The 21,784-nt window shown below is 39.7% G+C and overlaps 1 protein-coding gene across 5 annotated transcripts in view; it reads right to left on the bottom strand.

Annotated features, from left to right (window-relative positions):
- Nucleotides 1–21,784, bottom strand: part of KCNQ5 (potassium voltage-gated channel subfamily Q member 5) — a 556,888-nt gene that overhangs the window by 60,496 nt on the left and 474,608 nt on the right. For 3 of the 5 annotated variants that reach the window (XM_061623123.1, XM_061623125.1, XM_061623126.1), the window contains 5 exons: nucleotides 18,805–18,915; nucleotides 16,115–16,210; nucleotides 10,922–11,016; nucleotides 7,592–7,618; nucleotides 1,445–1,501 (listed from right to left, as the gene is read on the bottom strand). In XM_061623123.1, coding sequence (XP_061479107.1) covers nucleotides 1,445–1,501; nucleotides 7,592–7,618; nucleotides 10,922–11,016; nucleotides 16,115–16,210; nucleotides 18,805–18,915 — 386 coding nt within the window. The remainder of the gene's footprint in view (nucleotides 1–1,444; nucleotides 1,502–7,591; nucleotides 7,619–10,921; nucleotides 11,017–16,114; nucleotides 16,211–18,804; nucleotides 18,916–21,784) is intronic. The other 2 variants (XM_061623124.1, XM_061623122.1) reach the window with 2 other exon arrangements.

Here is a 21,784-nt window from a genome sequence, read left to right as displayed (position 1 = left end):
CCCAGCCACACCCTTTCTCTTCAGGTCACACCCCTCACTGGCCCTACTTTGCAACCTCGAGTGTTTTTTTCCCTTGGCTGGAATGTGTCCTTGAACTCTAAAAATGGTTCTTGCTTGACTGGATGGAGGATAAAGAGGAATGTGTGTAGAAACTAGCCTACTATACAAAGGTAAAAATTAGCATTTAATGCTCTACTGGCTTTTTCCTCTGGCCCTGTTCACCATTGGCATTTGGCCTCAAGAAGGTTACCTAGAAAGGAATGTGGCCCAAGGGCTGAAAAAGGTTACCCATCTCTGACTGAAATGCTTAAAATGTTTTTAACTATGTTTAGAATGCTTCTCTTTTACGTTCAGTTGTTTTTGTTGATACATTTGCCACCTTCGGCTCCCTTGGGCAGAAGGGTGGGATATAAATTCAACAAATAATAAAATAGTAATAATACTTACATAAGTGGTTTGCTATGCATTTGGAGCGATATCCAAAATGATGTTTTCAAGCATCTACTCTGCTACTTATTAAATATGTGAATTAGGCCTTAAGATTGAATCCATACAACAGTTATCATGCTCAAAGTGCATTCATGAGTTCTAGAGGAATGACACTGATCAATTTTTCTCTCATGGATATTTAACTGCTATAAGTAGTTTGCCTATGTTACAATTTTAAAGAAATGAAATAACCTATATTATTTTTTACTTCCTTGATTTTTTAAAAAATCCAAGAATCATTTTGATATGATATTAAAATTCTCAGAAAAAGTTGATGTAACTAGTTATTTGGCAGTGAACAGAGGATTTTCCCCTGGAGAGCCACAAACTGAAATTACTATTTTTGGTTAAGTGACAAAGAGGTCAATAGATTCCAGCTGGAGCAAACAATCATTTTAACATTCAGTTCTGTACACTGACATTAGCCTACTACAGTCTTCACAAGCTAGGTCACAGGGATTTTTCAAAAGTGCAGGATCTTTATTAACTTAATTGCTTGACAAGTGGTGTGGGATTAGTTGCCTAACTTTACAGCCAAACAATGTGGAAACATAAAGCACCACTACCGCAAAACAATTCTTGGACTCAGGAAAAAGTTATTAGAATCATTCAAAATTCTTTCTTAGCCCAAGCATATCAGACAGAAGAGGAGCACAAGAAGTCTTAAAATGGCACTGCAACATTGCAGTTGTCCCGTTGAATGGGTAGTTGAATTATTGCTACATAAAATCATAAGATGCAATTTTTTTGTGCGTGACTATTTTGGTATATAAGTGCAGGCAGCAAGCAACAAGGAAAATTACAAGCAATTGTGGCAGGGGACCCAGCCAAATAATGAGAAATCCTTTGAGGAGTAAAAAACTGTAAAGCATTAAGAAGGGGAAATAAACTCTTCATGCACCTGATGTTAGTTGGCATTCCCAAATATCATGTGAACAGACAGGATGCTGGATACCTATGTTTCCGAGAGCTGTACATCCTGAAGAGCTTCTGTTTATTACTATAAAGCTTACTAGGAGTGAGGGGAAATAGAGGTTACTAAGCATTCCATGTGAGGAAAGGGATTAGGTTTTCCTTGTAAGGCAAATCAGACCACTATCGATTTTCTTTTCAATTTACAAGCCAAATGACTAACAATTCACAAGCCAATTGTAAAATGTAAGCTTCCTATGTCAAACAGATGTCAGAAATATGAATATAACAAAATTTATCTGGAAAAGACACTCAAAATACTGGTCTTCTCCTGAACATTCATGTAAGACAAAACTCCTGTTATGTATAATAAGAACTTTCCAAATACAGGTTCAAGATCAGAACATGTTACTTCAATATAACATGATAGTAAAAACCCACCTTCGTAACACAGTAAAATTAATGTCTCTATTTTGGCAGTCCTGAGTAATTTATAACCTATTTAAGTTCTCAGCATAAATCTTATGTAGGATACATGTCAAGCTATCCCTTAAGCAAAGGTTCTTGTGAACAACAGATTTTACGCAGAATGTGTAGAAATTGTAGTTTACTCATCAGTACATATGTTACTGCACCTAAAGTACAGAAGAAGAAAAGAACTAAACTGAAGACCATTTAATGTTAACAACTATGTATATTATATATAATACTTTCTGTGGGGTTTTTTTCTATAAAAAGGGGAACCTAATTGGCAGTCAGTGTCATAAAATATACAACACCTAGTGAAGGAGAAAATCTAAAATATTGTTAAGTGATGTATACAGGCAGGCAAAACTTTAAGAGCTGGTAGTAAATGTGGGCTACTGCTTCACCATGAGGAGGCATCAGCTAATCCCCCCTCTGAGTGGATTGCTGGTTTGATTTATTGTTAGGAGGTTATAGTTAAAGTCCTATTCAGTCATTATGCTCACTATGTGGCTTTGGTGAATAACAGTCTCTGAGCCTACCACACAGGACTATTGTGAGTTAAATGAGAAAAGAATTGTATGCTTGCATTTTGAAGTGTACCTTAGAGAGGATAAATAATATTAAGCCTAGGGTATCAGCAAAAAGGAGTGTTCATCTTGCAATGCTGAAGTCAAATTTGCAATAGACATGGTTGTTACGTTGTTCCTAAAGCAGATGTGAGTACCTATGTCCCTTGGCTTAATTTCATGCAGGTAGCAAGGAAGCAGAAAATTGGGAAAAGTGGATACCAGAAAGGAGTGGCAGAAAGGGAAGGAAGGAGGCCTCACCCAACCAACTCTGGCCTCACTCACCACCACTGGTATGCAGCCGTCTTACCCCTCTTACCCCTTACTACTGTATCTAAAGCAGGACAGCTAATTCAAATTAAGAAAAGTAATGTCTTTTATTGAAGATATTTTCTTCATGAAATATATGTATATCTCTCATCTTTACACTTTTGTTCTTATTGTGCAAGTGCATATATTCATATGTATGTGAAGAAAAGTCATTTTATAAGATTTGTTGAGTTGAGTGTTCATAACAAAACAAAGATCTTAAATGTTAACTCCATGAAAGTTAGTGAGAGGTTCGTGAGTAAATTCCACAGGACCCATGGAAAACACTCTTAATTTTTCAGTAGTTTTGGTATTAGCTGAAGTGTGCTGAACAGTGCTGATCAAGTTTTGTTTATAAATCAATGTGATTTATTTATAGATAGTGGATTCAGCATACACGAAAGGTCAGGCTAATTATATCTAAAAGACAACAGTAGATGTTCTGGTAGATGTTGAGGTAAGTGGCTAGCACCCAATCCTGAAATGACTGACTAGGATCCAGAGCTTAACTAGGTTCCTATTGTCGATGATGAAGCAACCAACCAACAAAGGGAGAACATTTGCTTTCTCTAACCAGCAACGGGAGAGCCTTGACTGTATTTGCTGTTCCCTTTTGATAATTCAAAACCATGATGTGCAAGCAAGCATCACTTTTAAGTAATGTGTTTAACATTTGGAGTAAGATATCTTAGCAAACTTTGGTATTGAGAATGCAATATGCATAACCCATTAAGAGGAGAAGATTATTAAATAACTTCAAAGAACAGAGCAGGGGTGGGGAACCTATGGCCCTGCAGATGCCATTGGACTATAACTTCATTACCCATGACCATTGATCATGCAGCAATAGAGGATAAGAGCAAGATTAACAATTAAGCAGAGAGGATCTAACTAGTTTATAATAACTTTGGATAGAGGTCTTGGGATGTCAAGGAGGGTGAGGTTCATGTGGAAAATGTCATTCATCCTGCCCATGTATTTCTGATACATACAAATCACTGAAGCAGCATGAAACTGAACCACAGTGAAGTAGATCCCAACTGCTTCGTGAATTGTGCCTTAGATGCTTTAAAATATTTGTAAATTTATTTAAAAAATAGGTCTATTCTTGGGTATTAACAATGATAATTAAATGGAACCTCCATGTTCAGAGGTGATATTACCAGATGCAGGGAACAAAACAAAAGGAGCAGCTACTCCCTTCATACTGTGCCCAGTCACTGTTGAAAATAGGACACTAGACTAGATGAACTTAATTTTTATTATGTGGGCCCAGTCAAATTAAAAATCCTGCCATAGCATAGATGCCTGACAGTGTCTATCCTGCTCCATATAATGGGCTCCTTCAAAATGTTTTTTCCATGTTCAGAATGTGATTACTATTCTTTCCTCTTATAATAGGGAATAGCGGTACATTTGCCTGCTGGGGAATTGGAAATGATAGCGTCCTACCAAACATGGTCCTGCTCTCTCCAGGGAGCCAAACTGTGCGTTTGATAGGACTGGTAAAACGTATCTGCCTCTGTGAGCTTAGATAACAAAAGGAGTGAATATACAGAAGGTATGGATGTGTAGGGCAATGAAAAACTACCCAAAATGTGTAAAAATGTTCATCCATTGTTCAGGTTTTAGTCTTATAGTCATATGAATCAAAACTTTATGATTTAGCTAAACCTCTTATCAGTTGGCATTTTTAATGTTCTTATGTAACTCTAAATCTTACAATTATGATTAAGTAGGGCTATAATGTTAAGTCAATTAATTGGTTAGGTTAATCAATTAACATATTTCAGCTGATAAAAGATGTGCTCCCAATTAATCAGTCAGCAGATTTTAATAATGTTTTCATTCTTGTTAATACAAGTACATATAAAAACAACAGATGACATATGCTACCGTAAAGGAGGTATTCCTGTGTGAGAGATAAGGCTGAATACGTTTTCTAAGAAAATGTGTTATGATGCATAAGTGCATAATTTAAAGATAAAGTAAGCAGACTTTTTTCTTTAGAACTACTGTCTTTCTTGTATGCAGATTTAACTGAAAAACTGAATAAAACTAATACGATAAATCCACCAAGATTTTAAAAATTTACTTGCAGCTCTAATTTTGCTACAGTTAGGGACAGAATCCTCTCTTTTTTTACATTTTGTTTTTAAAAGTGGTCCCCTGGTATTTGTTAACGATCCAATTCCTTTTTCCTCTGATATTTTTTCATTTTTACGATCTCTGACTTTTTAATTTTTATTTTGCTTTGCAGAGAATTATCGATATTATAATTGCTATTTATTTATGAGTCTCCACTGGTATCAATCTTTATTCTGAACTCTGCAATGATTGCCTGTTTACATTCCTTTTAATTGCATTGCAGAGCAGAGCAGATAAAGGCAGATAATGGTCAGTGTCTTCCCCCCTGCTGCTTACAATCAATTCCACATTCTCCCTGCTGCTTACAATCAACACTTCATTTCCCTCTGCTGCTGTCAGTTACAATCAACACTTCATTGACATCAGTGAAAATGAATACACATTTGAACAGCTCACACAGAAAGTAGATCGATAAAAGTATCACTCACACTACTGATGATTTCAAAGCAATTTTTTGTAAAAAGAATGAATCAAAAAAAGAACAACAATCAATTGGAAACCAGGCCCAGCGAATTGCTACTTCAAAATGCTCTCCACAAAGATAATCAGAAATAATTAATCCAATGGCAAATCTGATTATAGCCGAAACAGAGCCCATTGCTAGCTACAGCACACACCTTTTTTGCAGCTTGGTCTTGCATAGTGGTAGCTATTTTCTAGACAATTTATGTTTTGACAGTTTCCCTTGTCTGCCTTTTAAATAGGAAAGAGTGTTGTCTAATTCCTTCCTGGTTGCTGGTGCACTGAAACAATAATAGTTATCCTATTTCAGATATGTACATGAATGGTCACTTAAAAAAAAATAACAACCCTAAAGCTTATATATCAGGGACAGAGTTATTTTAATAGGATAGCTCTTTCTCACAAGCTATCCTCACATTCATGTCTGTGGCAGTACTCATATGCTGCACCCTACATTTTTAAAAAGAGATTCTAATGTAGAAGAATAAAAAAGAGAGCCAGTGTGGCGTAGTGGTTAAGATGCTGGACTATGACCTGGGAGACCAGAGTTCAAATCCCCACACAGCCATGAAGCTCACTGGGTGACCTTGGGCCAATTACTGACTCAGAGGGAGGCAATGGTAAACCACCTCTGAATACTGCTTATCATGAAAACCCTATTCATGGGGTCGCCATAAGTTGGAATCAACTTGAAGGCAGGCCATTTCATTTTTCAATGTAGAAGAATAGCAGACACTTTTAAAGAAGTTGCCTGGGAACGCTTCCTTGTGTCTGCAAGTTAACTCCATTGCTAAACTTGCAGACACAAGGAAGCATTCCCAGGCAACTTCTTTAAAAGTGTCAGTTCAATATCCCACATTAATTTTGATTATCCATTTTTTCGTATGGAACTTTAAGATCCTTCAAAACTTCAGCTGAACAATTCTTAGCAGCAATCAACAGATATAAAACTAGATTCTGATCCAGTTTTTAACATAATGACCAAACTTTATTAAATCGGGAGGCCACAACATGATATATTCAAAACAAGATAGCACTCTCATAATATTTTGAAAATGTGTGGATGGGGTGTTAGTTTTAACAGTGTAGTATTGATATAGAAAGACTTTTGGTTTATCTCATGAAGTATCTAAATTGTTTTAAATCTGTATATACAAAATAAAATGTGAATTAAAAATGTTGTAATTGTTGTAAACCGCCCAGAGAGCTTCAGCTATGGGGCGGTAAAGAAATGCAATACATACATACATACATACATACATACATGTACTGGGAAAAGCCATCATTTACAAGTCATGACCCTCCTTCAGCAGACTGTCATTTTATTTATTTATTTTAGCTATTTATTATACCACTTAATTACTGAAGTTTGTAAGCGGTGTTTTCATTCTTTGTAATGGAAGAGTCCTCTAACTCTAATTAATTCTTCTAGGTCATATTAGACAGATGTCTTTCAACTCCTGATTGATCATTCCGGTAACCACTACTGTGGACTGCTAGGTCCATGAATCCAATATTAAGTATGCAAATGTTGCTCGGCATCTGTGGGTGACACAGAACAGCAGGGCCAGCTCCAGGCATGCGGGGGCCCTTGGGCATCAGCTTGCCTGGCCCCCCGGTGGGTGGGTGTGCACGCACGTGCGTGTGCACACACACGTGCCCCCCCAGCCCCCCTACCTGTCTAGTCTTTACCATTGCCCTTAATGAAGATGGCGGCCGCGGTTTCCCTAAGGGGAATGAAGCCTCCTCCGCCATCTTTGTTGATGGCACACGTGCGTGCTATGCGTGCACATCTCTGCCACCAACTAAGATGGCGGCAGCGGCTTCAGTACCTTAGGGAACTGAAGATGGCGGCCCCCATCTTCATTAAGGGCAATGCTAAAAAGCCAGCTGACAGGTAAGTGGGGGGTGTGGGGGGGCGTGGGGGGCACGGATTGCAGAAGGGGAGCAGAGGGCCCCTCAGGGGCTCCTGTAGCTCCAGGGCCGTCGGGCCAGTGTCCAACCTGGCTGCCCTTTAGAACCGGCCCTGCAGAGCAGTATTCCGTTCTCACAATAATAATCTGAAGAGAAAAAATTAAATTCCATTTTCTTTCTCCTTTCCATAATTGAATCCAAGCATGGGCTTTATTTATTCAACATTGTGCCAATATATTTTGAGCCTACAGCCACAAAGATGTGCATCCATTCTCAAACAACATTTTAGTTTTCAAAACCACATATATAGAAACACCACAAACCTGCTAGATGCTTCCCCTTGTTCTTTCCTTCAGATGTCAGAGAATGGAAAAAAGAAGATTTGGGGAGGAAAGACATTTGTTATGCTGACAGTACCAATCATGATGTGGTTACAAATATTATTAGATAAATGGTAAATCACAGTTAGATGTGTTAATCAAATTAATATGTTTAATAACACTTTATAAAGCAAGCACAAAACATTCAAGCAGGGACTCGTATAATTACAGTGATATCAGGAAAAAAATCATTACAATCTCAAGGCATGCTGAATGTGCTTAGTACATACTACCATTGAGTGAGTTGGCAAATCACTTATTTTGGCAAAATACACTGCTGATATACAGACAACAGAAAGTTGTAGGCTTTTTATTTGATAACGATATCTGCTTTATTGGATCAGGCTTTATTGGATCAGGCTTTATTGGGGCTAGAAATGTCATGCAAAAGGAGTGATGTCAGATAATACTTTCCAATGCAGCATTTTCTTTGGTCAAAAGTGCAGTGTAATATATTTTAGTCATACTATGGCTTATATGAGCCAGTGTGGTGTAGTGGTTAAGGTGTTGGACTATGACCTGGGAGACCAGGGTTCAAATCCCCACATAGCCATGAAGCTCACTGGGTGACCTTGGGCCAGTCGCTGCCTCTCAGCCTCATGAAAACCCTATTCATAGGGTCGCCATAAGTCGGAATCGACTTGAAGGCAGTACATTTACATTTTTATGGCTTATATATTTGCATAACTTCAAAATAATTCATTTGTGGAAACAATAGTCTTAAGTACCTACCCTGTGGAATTCCCTCCCTTTGAATATTAGGCAAATCTGCTATCTTTTTGGCGGCTTTTGAAGACTTTCCTCTTTCAACAAGCCTTTTAAGTTGAGACCTATCCCAGTCTGCATCTGTGTCAGAATTGTTTAATATGTTTTTTAATAATGTTTTTAACCCTTTTTAAGGTTGTTTTTTTTAAAAAATGTTTTTAATGCTTTTTTTAAAATGTATTTCAAGATCCGTTTTTATGTTTTAAAGTGTTTTAGTGCTTTGTTTGCCACCCTGGGCTCCTGCTGGGAGGAAGGGCTGGATACAAATTAAATAATAAATAAATAAATAAATAAATAAATAAATAAATAAATAAATAAATAAATAAATAAATAAGTATAAATTGTGTTTGCCTACAAATTGTGTTTGCCTAAAACAAATTGTGTTTGCCTAAAACCAACATTCCTGGCCTCTGAAAAGTTTACAGATGACTTTGATTTTGAAGCTCTTACTACTGCACTTGTAGTAATGAAGCTTTGTTCCTGCCAATTTGCTGAAATTTACAAATCAAATTTACAAATCTGTCCTCTTCTAAGTGGGGGAAGATGGAAAAGAAGATGAGGGATAAACTAGACAAGAGAGATTACATGTCATTCTCCCCCAGTGCATGAGTGTCTGCCTCCTTCCCTGTTGAGATCAGTAGACGAGGCCCTTTAGTAGTTCTGCCACCCTCGGGACCTCGGGGGTGGTGCCTGGGAGAGGGCATTCTCTGTGGTGGCCCCTAAGTTGCGGAATTCCCTCCCCACCGAGGTGCATCTGGCAACTTCATTGTACACTTTTAGGCAAATGCTGAAGATCCACCTCTTTAGTTTGGCATTTGATGTATATTTTTAGGACCCATCCTATTTTGTGATTTTAGATTGTTTTTAATTGTTTTTAATGCTGTATTTTTGAATTATTGTGACACGCCCTGGGACCTTTAGGTGATGGGCAAGTAATAGGTGATGATGGTGATTTATTGCATTAGGCCATAACAGTAGTAACAACTATATTTTAGCTACAATAAATGGATCTTGAGAACCCCATATAACTTTTTGTTGTCTTCTATATGAAAGGTAGTATGCAGCAAAGTCTCAGCAGCAGAGAAGAGAATAAGGAGTTTCTAAGTTTATATAATTAGAGTTCAGAATCTATTTATTTTCCATCTTCTTCAATTCCTACAGCTCAGAATGGATTGGGGACAAGTTTTTAAAGCAAAACAAACAATAAGAATTGCTATGCTGTATGAAAACAAGCTAGAAGTCAGTCCAAGCTTCTAGAGCTTTCTTTTGGAAAATGCTAAGGCTCAGACTTTCCCAACTTCCTAAGGTAGACAATACAATTATTGTAGTGCTACTGTATATGTGCCCCTTTTGAGCATAATTTTGCTGCCATAATTCCTAGAAGCATGCCCTACTGATATTTAAAATAGCATTTGATTATTCTTTCAGTATGAAATTTCTGCCTCAGTGTGCATGTTTCTCCTGACCATATTCTGCCCTCAGATGTATAGGGGCTGTCTCTTTGTTGACTACAGTTGTCTAGCCAAGGAACATATCTGAAGAAATACTAATATTTTTATCTATGCTCCCATTACACATAGAAAGCTACACATTTTTCTTTAACTAAAATAGATGTTTCCCATGAGTCATATCAATATGACCCATCTAATAGGAATGAAGAACAGTTGTATGAGTTTTATTACTAACACCCTCCTACATAGATTTCTCACAGGAAGAGGAAACGTGGATCCTAATTGACAATAAGGACAACATGGTGACATTTAAGCTTCTGTTTATTAAAAAACAACAACACCCAAAACAGCTTTACGTAGAAAATACTGAACTGTAAATTGCAAGCAGCAGTAAGTTGTTTGTAGTGAGCTAACAAATTGCTTGAGTTTCTTTCAGTCTTTTCCTGATCTAAATGCTATTAAGGCAAAACCTCTACTGGTATAAATTAGTGTGGCCTTTTGATCTCAGTGTTGTTTTACACAGAATTCAAATTGCAAAGTAGAGGAAAACCTGTTTTCTCTTCCTTCTCAAAGCACAATTAGTATGAGTTATGAAAAAACAGCAAACAATGGAAGTCAGCAGGTATAAGCTTCTATAAAGCCACAATTAATAATGCAGGGTAGACAATATGGTGCCCTCCAGATGGGAATAATGTATCTCTAACTATGTGAAGTAGGATGGATTAGCATTAACTGAGTCAACACACAGGTAGTATTTTGCCTAGATGCTATTAGAAGATTAACTTCCAGCAGGGTTTTGAGGACTTGGTGGAAAAATTCTTCTACTGTCATATTGAAATAATGGCTTAGAAGCAAAAGAAAATGGGAATCCAATTTGTCATTATGTTTGGAGGATGTGTAATTGGCCTGGTTTGCTGCCTAAGTTCCTTAAAGAATAGCATTAAAAGGAAATGGGGAGGAGAGATTAGGAAGGGAAAAAACAAGACAAACCACACACTGATTTTTATCAGCTCAAACAGACATCAAGTACAGCACCAGCTGCCATATTTTTACCTACTTTGTAGGGCTGCAGGTATGCAAGGCCTTCAAATGAGGCTTCCAGGTAGCAATGGAAACCGATTTCTCATCAGCCGCATAACTACGCCATACACACTACGTGCAGATATATGATAAAGAAAGAAAGGGGGGGGAAAGGCAAGAGGGAGCAGGGGATGAAACAAAAATTGAAAAGCATATTAGTAAACCAATACAAGTCATGGCTTTTTTGTATCATTCATAGCACTGATACATGCCTGAGGGATGGAAGAATACTTTCATAATATCGCCAGGTGGCTGTCAGGTTTGTTCGTCTGCAATCAGTAGAATAAAACCGCCAAGCAGCCTGGTGTAAGGAAACAATAGAAAGCACAAAGGAACCAACAATATATGAAACAAAAGGACCATTATCATTATGGAAAATCTGGATTTTGTTCAAGCTGGAAGCAATACCTGTTACTTTGGCTTAAATAATTAGTTCAATGAGGTTATGCTTGCACAGTGCAGTGAAGATTGGGTTAAGTATTTAAATTCAAGAGAAGAAACAGTACACAGGAATGTCATAAATACAACAGGTTAGATCCAGAATGGAAGAGCTCCTTCCATTTGTGAAGGAAACTGGGATCCAGCAGAGGTTTCCTGTTGAAGGAAGGGCGGTTTGGTGACCATTTTCACTTATTGCCCTTTTACCTTGCAGCTCCCAGGATACCTCCCATGCTTTTCCAGAGGGTCTCCTAACCTTCTGGAACAGAGTGGGAGGTAGTATTAGGGTCTGCAGGGGAAACTGGCAAAAAACTCCTGCCATGCCCGCTTCCTCCAGCTGTAGTCTGCTGCACAAGTCTGGATCTAACTCAATACTTGTTCAGATTGCGCTCATGAAGATAAAGGGATGTATCTATCACATCTTTAAGAAACCATTGTGCTGCACTATTTTTGAGGTGTGCATATGACTTATCTCTCCATGATGACAACAGTGCATTATACAATAGTCTTTATCAGCTGTATTCACATCAAGATTGAGCAGACCATGTGAAAGGTTAAGGAGCTTAGTAGGTACAGCTCCCCAGCAATTTAAGGGGTGTTGATCAGGTAGTTTCGCAATAATTTTCATAACTGCCTCCAAACAAGGCATAGTTGTTGCTGAGCCGCTTCTTGACAATATAATGTTACAAATTATGCCCTAAAAATTGCTCCATATAGTTTCAAAAAACCTGCTTCATAGTTAAAGATTAGGCACCTGTATGATCATTCCAATGCTATCATGGTTTAAAAAACAAAACAAAACAAAGCTTTCAGAACTTTGTGAGCGACAAACAGATTTGGTAGGTATTCAGCAGCAACTGATAGGCTTTGCCTACTAATGAGCATGTGAAAATATGACAATTACCAATAAATAAATTGGTATCAACACAATTATCTTGGAAAATATCATTTTTAGTAGGATAATAAACTTTGGGTTGCATTCAACTAAGTCCCACTCAGACTTGACCCACTGAAATTAATGACCTAAGTTGCTCAGTAGCTATCAGTAGTGTAGTGGCAAAATCAGAAGTACAGGGTCCTTTCATTATAGTCACAGCCACACCCCTCCCCCCTTTTTTGCTGCTGGGCTGAGAATGAGATCCTTGTTAATGCCTTCTCCCGCAATGACAGATGATCCTAGGAGCCAATAAGTATGAAAGGGGAGTGTGTTAGCTACTGAGAAGAGTCTTCTCAGTGGTTGACTCACCTCCTTTCACTCTGATTGGCTCCAATCAGTAGGAAAGAACAAGGAAGCATGCTAGAAAACACTTCTCAATGGCCAACACACTCCCCTTTCATGCTGATTGGCTTGTAGGATGCTGGAGACACAGGGACTCTGCTGGGACCCTACTCCCCAAAAACCTCAAGCAATGTCTATTAACTTTAAATGGGTTTGCTCTGAGTAGGAACAGCATTGAATACCACCTATATGGCATTTCACGTACATTATCTCAGCAATACTGAGGCCATATAGTGAATTCATGGCTGAGATAAGATTTTAATATGGAACTTCCCCACTCAAACTTTTAACCACCACACTATGCCAATTTCCTATTAAGTGTATCCCAAAGCTCAAAATAATAGTAAAAATTAACATGAACATTCCATCCTTCTAGGATACTGGTTTCTGTTCCCAATTTTTCAAATGCCACATTCTTCTTACTGTCATTTTCTTACTTTCTTCTTCTTATTTTCATCTTCTTACTTTCAATCAAGGCATTTAGACTCAGTGCAAAAACCCCCACAACAGCCCTCCTTCATCATTGGATGTCTTATGCAATTCTAAGAGAAAGATAAGCCCCAATCAACCTTTGCAAATGGCCAGGTCTGCCACTACCATTAGGCAGAATGAGGCAGCTGGATCTGGCAGTCCTCCTCACTCCTCTTCTGTTCCCATCTTCCTGAGCTAGTGTACCAGTGGCCGCAATGCTTGCTTGCCGGCCTCAGCTGTTTCATCTAGTTGCAGTCTCCCATCACACTGCTACTGGGAAAGGTCCCTCACTGAATGAACAGGCAGCCCAGGCCATCTAGCAGTCACTGCATGTATGCGTGTGTTGCTTTGTTCATGGGATGCATGATGGCGCTGCTGCAGCATTGTAGAACGTGTTTGATGGGAAGCATCAAGTCACCAGGCAAGAGAAGTGAGCAATGTAATGGCAAGGCACTGAAGGATAGAACTGTGTGTGTGACCCAGCCCCCTAAGCTTGCTGCTCCCCGCAGGTGTGATGGTGGAGTTAGACACTGCCCTGTTGACAGTGTTGATGTACAATTCAACTGTTGGAATATGTGGTTCAACTCCAACTTGTGGGTTGAGGCTGCATGGGGTTAAAAAGGGGTAGCTAGAGAGGAGACCTTCTGGTTGCTAGGCTATACCTGTCCTTTGATCTCCTGCGGTCTCTTCCTTCCTGCTAGACTGATATGCAAAGGATGTTGATCACAATTCCTTCCCTCCTCCTTACTTCTTTCTCTTGTGAGGGAGAGCAGACATATTCTCTTCGTCTCTCCCTCTCCTCCAAGCATGAGGGCAAACACTGGGCTCAGTGGTTGCAGCTCCAACTTAGCTAGTTAGTTAGATATAGGACTCTTTCCTATCAAGTATGTACTTCCAGAATAAAGTAGTTATTTCTTATTTTAAAGCTCAAAGTCTCTATCTGACTAATTTGCAGGGAAGGTATAATCTTTAGCAAGGATTCAAACACACACACATAAGCTCGCTCAGAACTCTCCGTTCCCAGCATCGCGACTCTCCGACATCAACTGCCAGTCTGGTATGCTTCTGTATGTTGGATTGGCATGGTAATGCTATGTTATCCTTAGTCCCAGGCAGCAACGTATCTTAGACTAGTCATGCATATGGCTGTGCATTATATAATTAAAAGTCCCTTGTATTTCTGTGCTGGTCCTTGGGGACTAGAGATTTCAGACAGGAGACTGGCAGTAATAACCTTCTCCTTGAGTTCATCAGGTGTGAATCCTGGGTGACATTCACACTAGTAGTTAACCCAGGGGATAAAGTGAGAGGAAGGGTCCCAGTCACTGCTTGGACTACCACTCTCAAGTTCTAGGATGAATCAGCAGTGTGTACAGTCTACAGGCACCCAGGTTCTTAGCTGACAAGTTGCTGGATCATGACTGTATTCCAGCTACAATTCAGCAAAGACAGAAGGTGAATTCATACCTCTCCCCACCTGCCCCCCCGTATGAAAACACACAGATCCTTGATAATCAACCCTGCAGAGGTTTAAGAGCAATATGTATTCTCCCCGCCATGTTATTTACTAACCATGTATAAAGGAGGCTCCAATACTAGCCTGGAACTGTGCACAGCTTGGAACTTGTTCAATGGCCATGTGCTGATACGTTGCCTTCCCACCCAGCTATCATTCTGTTTTGTGAGTGGGAATGCTGTGACTGCTCAGACCTTAACTTCCAAGGCAGGCATAAATGACAAGCCGCGGAAATGACTGATTGATCCCCAAAGAGACATTTGGCAGCTGTACTTCATGGGCATAATCCAACATAATTTGGGAATCAGTTCTGCTGCCAAAATCTTTTATAGGATATTTGATTTGGTTTTAGAAAGAATAATGAGGGTTACACATATAAGGAAGCACAAAAAAGAAAAACATTGTCAGAATAATTATGGGCCCCTATACATCACACATTTTTAAAACAAAAAGAATAGCTCCCATCAGGCAGCATGCTGAACTATCATTTTTGCTACACAATGCCTCTTAATTTAACTAGGTGTGAAAAAAGCCAGGGAAATCAACATGCAGTATTCAGCTATCATCAACAAAGTGAAATTTGTTGTACTAAAAGTAATTAATGAAACAGCTGTTTAAAATATCAAATATGCTAACATTTCAATTTACTTTGATTCCTCCTACACATAAATACTACTGCTGAGGTGCCACAATTTTAGGCAAAAAACTATTATGATCAATCAGTTGTAGTGAATTCTTTGGACAGAGGTCTCTTCCTTCAAATGGAATGTTTTACCCCCTGGCACACTCTCAGAGACTCACTACCCGGAATTAATTGAATGGGGTTGAGTGTGCTATGTCATAAATTAATCTGTCATTTATCAGTTCTGAGTTTTTCTAGAAAACTATATTACAAACTGTGTCATGCAAAACACCATGCAATTTGTATCCTTCTACTTCTTTTGGAATGATCACTTCTGGAAAACACTAAAGTGGGTTATCCAAGCACTGAACATGAAACTTATCAAGTAGAAAAAGTATCTACTGAAATCAACAGGAATTGTTATGATAATTTCAGTGGTAAGTGGTGGATTGTAATCAAGAATTTCAGTTCAATATAGCACACATAAAGTAGCTAGAGTTGTGTGCACATAAAATTAAAATCATGCCAATTAGCTGTTTAGTGTGGAAGTGGAAGCAAGAGGGACAGAATTCAGTCCCCGCTCCTGAGCGGCAGACTGAATTGATTTAAGCTTTCACAAAATAACTATGTGACAGGCATCCCAACAACTTGATCAATTTATGTGTGTAGACGTCCAGTTCTATGTGTGTATCCCTAGCTGGATTGAGATGGAGACGTTTACAGAACATGCTGCATCATGAGAAATCATCCAAATAATGTCTTAATTTCCTTTACAACTCTGCCCGATATGGACTGACATATTCTTGAATGGAAACTTCAAAAATCTGATTCATTTGGCACTTACTTGAATTAAACTGGCAGCAGGATTCCTTCTTTTTTCAAAATGTTTCTGACGATGCTGTTCCTGTACTTTTAATGCAAATCCTGACCCAAGAATGCCCTGGAGTGCAGTGCAGTACAACAAACGTTCATGGTCAGGACAGTCATTGTGGTAAGGGGTTAAGAGTACACAATCTTTACAATCATATAGATGTGTTATACACATTGTCCCACCTGTCATAGTAAGCATGGCTTTCCCCAGAAATACTTGAAATGGCACACCAGGCACAATCTGGAGAGAATCAAGTGTACTTATTGACCGGACAAAACAGGTTTGTGCCAGTTCCCTACAATGTGTGGAGCAAAGGAATTTAAAGCACAGTAGTGGTTGGTGGGAGGGAAGCTGTTGAAACCTTCCATTGCCCACACCCTTCCCCTGAAACAACATTTCTCCAGCTATTTTTCTCTCCAGAGGGGTTACTTCCAGTCTTGGTGCCCTGGCAGGAGAAAACCAAGGACTGGCAGTTTTCTGGGTAAACTGCAGGCAGAAGAAGGGTTCAGTGACTCTCTCCCTGCCTGCCTCTACTGCGTTTTAAATGGTCCCACCCCAGTTTTATAGCAATTCAGCAGCAATCCAATTCTGACACACAGACCTGTTACTGTCACTGTCTACTTTACCTGTCACTTCTCACTGTTTAGTTTGGTCTTATGCCGAGAAGTGCGTGTCAGCTGTTGTCAGCTTATGCTTTCAAACCCCAGTTCTCACTGTTCCACTGTACAGAGGGAATGGGAGAGCATGATTTGCCAGGAAGAAATGGCAGGTGAGAGGAGGGCATTTCACCCTTTTCTGCCTTCTTTCCACCTCAGATGTGTGGTATTGATAAACACACACACACATACACAGGTATTCCAGTCATGCTCCAACATGTGTATGGGACATGTGGGAAGGGGTAATGGCAAAGGGGAGTTGTGGTGTGTGTGTGTGTGTGTGTGACAGGGAGAAGGCTTAAGCATCCACTTTTCATCTGTAGATTCTTCCAAGCAAATCAGAGTTCCAATCCCCCTCTACAGAAAAGCAGTGGTGATTTAAAAACACACATTAACTGAGTAACATGGAGTTTCTCCTGTGCAGCTATTAGCAGCTCGATCTCAGTGAAATAATGGAAAGAACTAAACTGTGCTCTGAAATGTGATTGTTTTAAACTAGGTAAGTGCACAACTTGTTCTGAACAAGTTCCTTAGTACTGATTCAGAGAAGTGTGAAGACAGGAAATCTGCAAATTCAGTAGAGTTTTCTTTACTTCCATCAAATAATAGTATCCAAGAACATCAGGTTTAAATTCCCTCAAATTTAAAAAGCAACAAAAATTATGCAATATAATGTAGTATTATTTTTCCTCATATTACAGACAAAAGGTTGAGACTGAAAAACATTGGCTTACTTAAGGTTAAATTATGTGAACTTATGATGATTCAATATTTGAACTAGGAATCTGTAGGTCATAACTTGCTTTTAACTACTGTGCTACATCAGCTTACTGGGTGCATATCATTCCACATGCATGAATAAAAGGACTTATTATATTCGGGGGCAGGGGAATATTTATTTATTTATTTATAGAAGCAAGCTATGTAGAAGTAGACAATAATTATTTAATGTGAATATTTCAGGGTTTTAAGTAAACTATTCCATCTATGGAATCTTCTCACCTAGACAATTCTTTCTAATTTATATATGCTACTAAAATTTACAACTAGGTGTCAGTATCAGCAGGTAAGCAAGCTTATCCAGGTATGAGTTTTCACAAGAATTTAAGCCCAAAATAATTATGCAATTTTCTTCAAGACCAATAGTTAGCAGCTGGATCAGAAATAATATTCCTGACTTATAAACTCTAAGATAAATGCTTCACTGTAATAATTAATATGAAATAGCATGTCTGAAAGGCATGAAAACAATGTGGTTAGTTATTTTACCATTTCTATTGGCATCTCAACTGAAATAGGTTGAGAATATTCATAATTCTACTAAATAGCTCAAGAGAACAGAACAGTGTGTTCTTTAGCCTTCTGCAAGATGAGTAAAATTTCTTCTGGATGTTTTTCGGCAATCCAAAAAACATTACTAGGATAATCACATATTTGCCGAAAACCCTCAGTGGATCTGCATGGAAAACACATTAATATATTAATTACTAGATCCCCACTGAGGATCATACAGCCACACAATAATGTGTATCATTGGACAAGGCATATATATATTCTGTTGGGGATATCTGTGTTGATAGCATGGAAGCTGGTTCTTCAGCTGCCTCAGATCCTGCTCACATCAACCATTTGGACAGAGGGGAACTAAGATGGGCTGAATCCCCTGGCATTTATGAATAGTGGGGACTGGATGCCAAAACTTGATAAGCCCCACACTAACATGCCTCATAAAAAACTGCTTATTATTTGTGACTATGAAAGAATATATGGATACAATATTACCAAATGAAACTGGGATATGTCAGATAGATTTTACATTTATCCTAGGGAAAGAATAAGCTTTTAAATCAGCTTTAATTTTTTAAAAAATCAATTGTTCACTGTAGATTAAAGAAGCTGTGGACTCCTACAAATTCACTGACCCAGAGTGCTAACAATGTTTCCTACATATGTCAGCTTAGGGTGTAAAGTCCCTTAAGTTTTGCAAACAGTTGTAAATATACTCACAGCAGGTAATGCAAAGAAAGAAATGCCAAGCAGTGCAAACCCTGCAGAAAGCAGCCTTCCTAGCCAAGTAAGAGGGGTTTTATCTCCATAGCCAATTGTCGTCAATGTGATCTGAAAAGAAACAAATGTAATTCACTGAAAAGTGAACAGTACAGATGTCAATAATGTTAACATTAATTGAGCAATATTCACAAAGACCAATAATAAAAAATAACCAAAATATGGATTTTCCTGGTCCATAAACACTGGTTTTAATGGGTCTTTCTAACTAAAAACAGCCTCATTACTCAACTCAGTGGTGGCTGGTGCAAAATGGGACTGATGGGGTGGAAAGCAGAGAGACCAACAGCAAGTTGAGCCAGAGCCAATGAGAGGCAGTGCCAGTTGATTCTCATTTTGTCCCCATCCTCTTGCCTGCTGAGTTCTACAAAGGCAACATTAGGCTAAGGAGGAGAAAGCTGACAGGCAGTGTCATCCCCTAGACTGGTTGTAGGCAAGAAGACAGGCAGGTGAGGGGGCTGGCTGAGGGTAGACTGAGGTAGATGAGGCAGTTTCCCATTCACCTTACTGGACCAGTCTCCATTGCCTGAAATTGTTCTTAATGGTTTTCCTTAAGTCTTTCCCTGACACTGAAAGGAAGACTGACTGGAGGTGGGGAGTGGCCTGGGGGTATTGTCAGGGGTGAATGAGTAGGCACAGAAGGTGTTAACTTCCCTCCACTTCAGCAAACAGATTTGGGAATCCACACTCGCAGAGATAACATGTAGCAAGTCTATTTATTTGTTAAATAACAGAATCAGACACCCTTGAAGCAATTGCAATATGAACTCTGAGATAACAGTTGAATTTAGGTAAGAATTACTCTGAGAGTCTAAGCAAGTAGAATAATGGAAGCATGTTTTCATTTGCAAGAATTGGAATGAGCGACAGCTGATAAGTTAAGATGACCTGGAATGCCCTCAGTTAAGCTTTAGGAAAACACCATAAAAATCATATATAAGGTAATTAAATGAAGTTCATTTAGAAATCATATTATGTTAACCTAAACATAAGCCTGAAAATGCATACAATGAAACCACGACCATGACTATCAGCGTAGTTTTAAAAATGGCAGAACAAATTCAGAAGTACATGCTACAGAGGAAGCTGTTATAGAGGAAGCTTAGCATAAGCTTAGTATAATGTGGGGGGCCTTACATCAGTCCCTCTGTCATGGACAGATCACTGCTTGCTGAAGTTTAGACTTACAGAGGCCTTTCCCCTCTGCAAGGGTGGGGAACCTACTAAGCTGGTCTGCCCCCAGAGACTAATGGTTTCCAAAGGGCTCTGGGGAGTTTTCCGACAGATAGGGCTGGCGCTCCTGTCGAAACCCTGGTTGAACTGTGGAATACAGAAATGACCCGGGCGGTTGACATGATTGCTCCTGAGCGCCCTCTCCTGTGTAGAGCTCGTACAGCTCCATGGTATACCCCAGAGCTGAGAGCGATGAAACAATACAGGAGACGGCTTGAGTGAAGATGGAGATGAACTCCTAGTGGATGCAATTATACACTGGTAAGTGCCTATGGTAAGCTGTATTTAGGGGCAGTGAGGGCAGCAAAAAAACAATATTTTGCTGCCACTATCAAATAATAAATCTGCCGCCCAGCAGAGCACTTCAGAATTGTCCGGGGGCTATTACACTCTGGCCCCAGGGACATGATAGAACCATCTGAGGCCCGCTGTAATGAATTTGCTAGGCTCTTCCAGGATAAAATCTTTAGCATCCGCCAGGACTTAGACTCCAGTGTTATAGCAGGTAAATCATGCGAGGTATCCAGAGCACAGCCTTGTTCCGATTTCTTGGATGAGTTTCAGTTGGTGCAGCTTGAGGATGTTGACAAGGTGCTCAGACAGGTTCGTGCAACCACTTCTGTGCTGGATCCTTGCCCTTCTTGGCAGTTTGGTAGACAGTGCTGGGGAGGAGTCAGTGGTCGTGGTGCATGTTGGCACCAACGACATGGGGAAATGCAGCTGTGAGGTCCTGGAAGCAAAATTTAGGTTGCTAGGTAGGATGCTGAAAGCCAGGACCTCCAAGGTGGCTTTCTCTGAAATGCTACCAGTTCCACGCGCAGGACCAGCCAGCCAGACCCAGCTTTGCAGTCTCAATGCGTGGATGAGACGATGGTGTCGGGTGGAAGGGTTTGGATTTGTTAGGCACTGGGGAACATTTTGGGACAAGCCGGGCCTGTACAAAAGGGACGGGCTCCACTTGAACCAGAATGGAACCAGACTGCTGGCACTTAAAATTAAAAAGGTAGCAGAGCAGCTTTTAAACTGACTGAGGGGGGGAACCCGACAGGAGCTGAGGAAGGTCTGGTTCGGAATAAACCTCCCCCCTGGGATAAAAACTAAAGAAATGATGAAATGTTAAAAGGGGTAGGCCTAGAAGTAGGCATTGTGAGAGCAGGGGCACAGGATATAAATTCAGAAGAGCAAAATTACCACAGGCCAAACCAAAAGTGCCAAAGACACTTGAAGAGAGACACTGCTTAGGAGTGCCTGTACGCTAATGCTAGGAGCCTCCGAACCAAGATGGGAGAACTGGAGTGCTTGGTCTTAGAGGAGAGCATTGATATAGTGAGCATAACGGAGACCCGGTGGAATGGAGAAAACCAGTGGGATACGGTTATCCCTGGATATAAACTATATCGGAAGGACAGGGCAGGACGTATTGGTGGCGGAGTCGCTCTATACGTGAAAGAAGGCATTGAATCCAGCAAGCTCGAAACCCCCAAAGAGGCGGACTCATGGGTGGTGATACCATGCCCCAGGAGGGACTTAATACTGGGAACGATCTATCGTCCCCCTGATCAAAATGCTCAGGGAGACCTTGAGATGAGATATGAAATTGAGGAAGCATCCAAACTAGGAAATGTGGTAGTAATGGGTGACTTCAACTACCCGGACATAGACTGGCCGCATATGTGTTCCAGTCATG

The sequence above is a fragment of the Rhineura floridana genome, chromosome 4 (genome assembly GCF_030035675.1).
Source record: "Rhineura floridana isolate rRhiFlo1 chromosome 4, rRhiFlo1.hap2, whole genome shotgun sequence".
NCBI lineage: Eukaryota > Metazoa > Chordata > Lepidosauria > Squamata > Rhineuridae > Rhineura > Rhineura floridana.
Note: the sequence above shows the minus strand (reverse complement) of the source record. Positions and strands in the feature narration are given on the sequence as shown.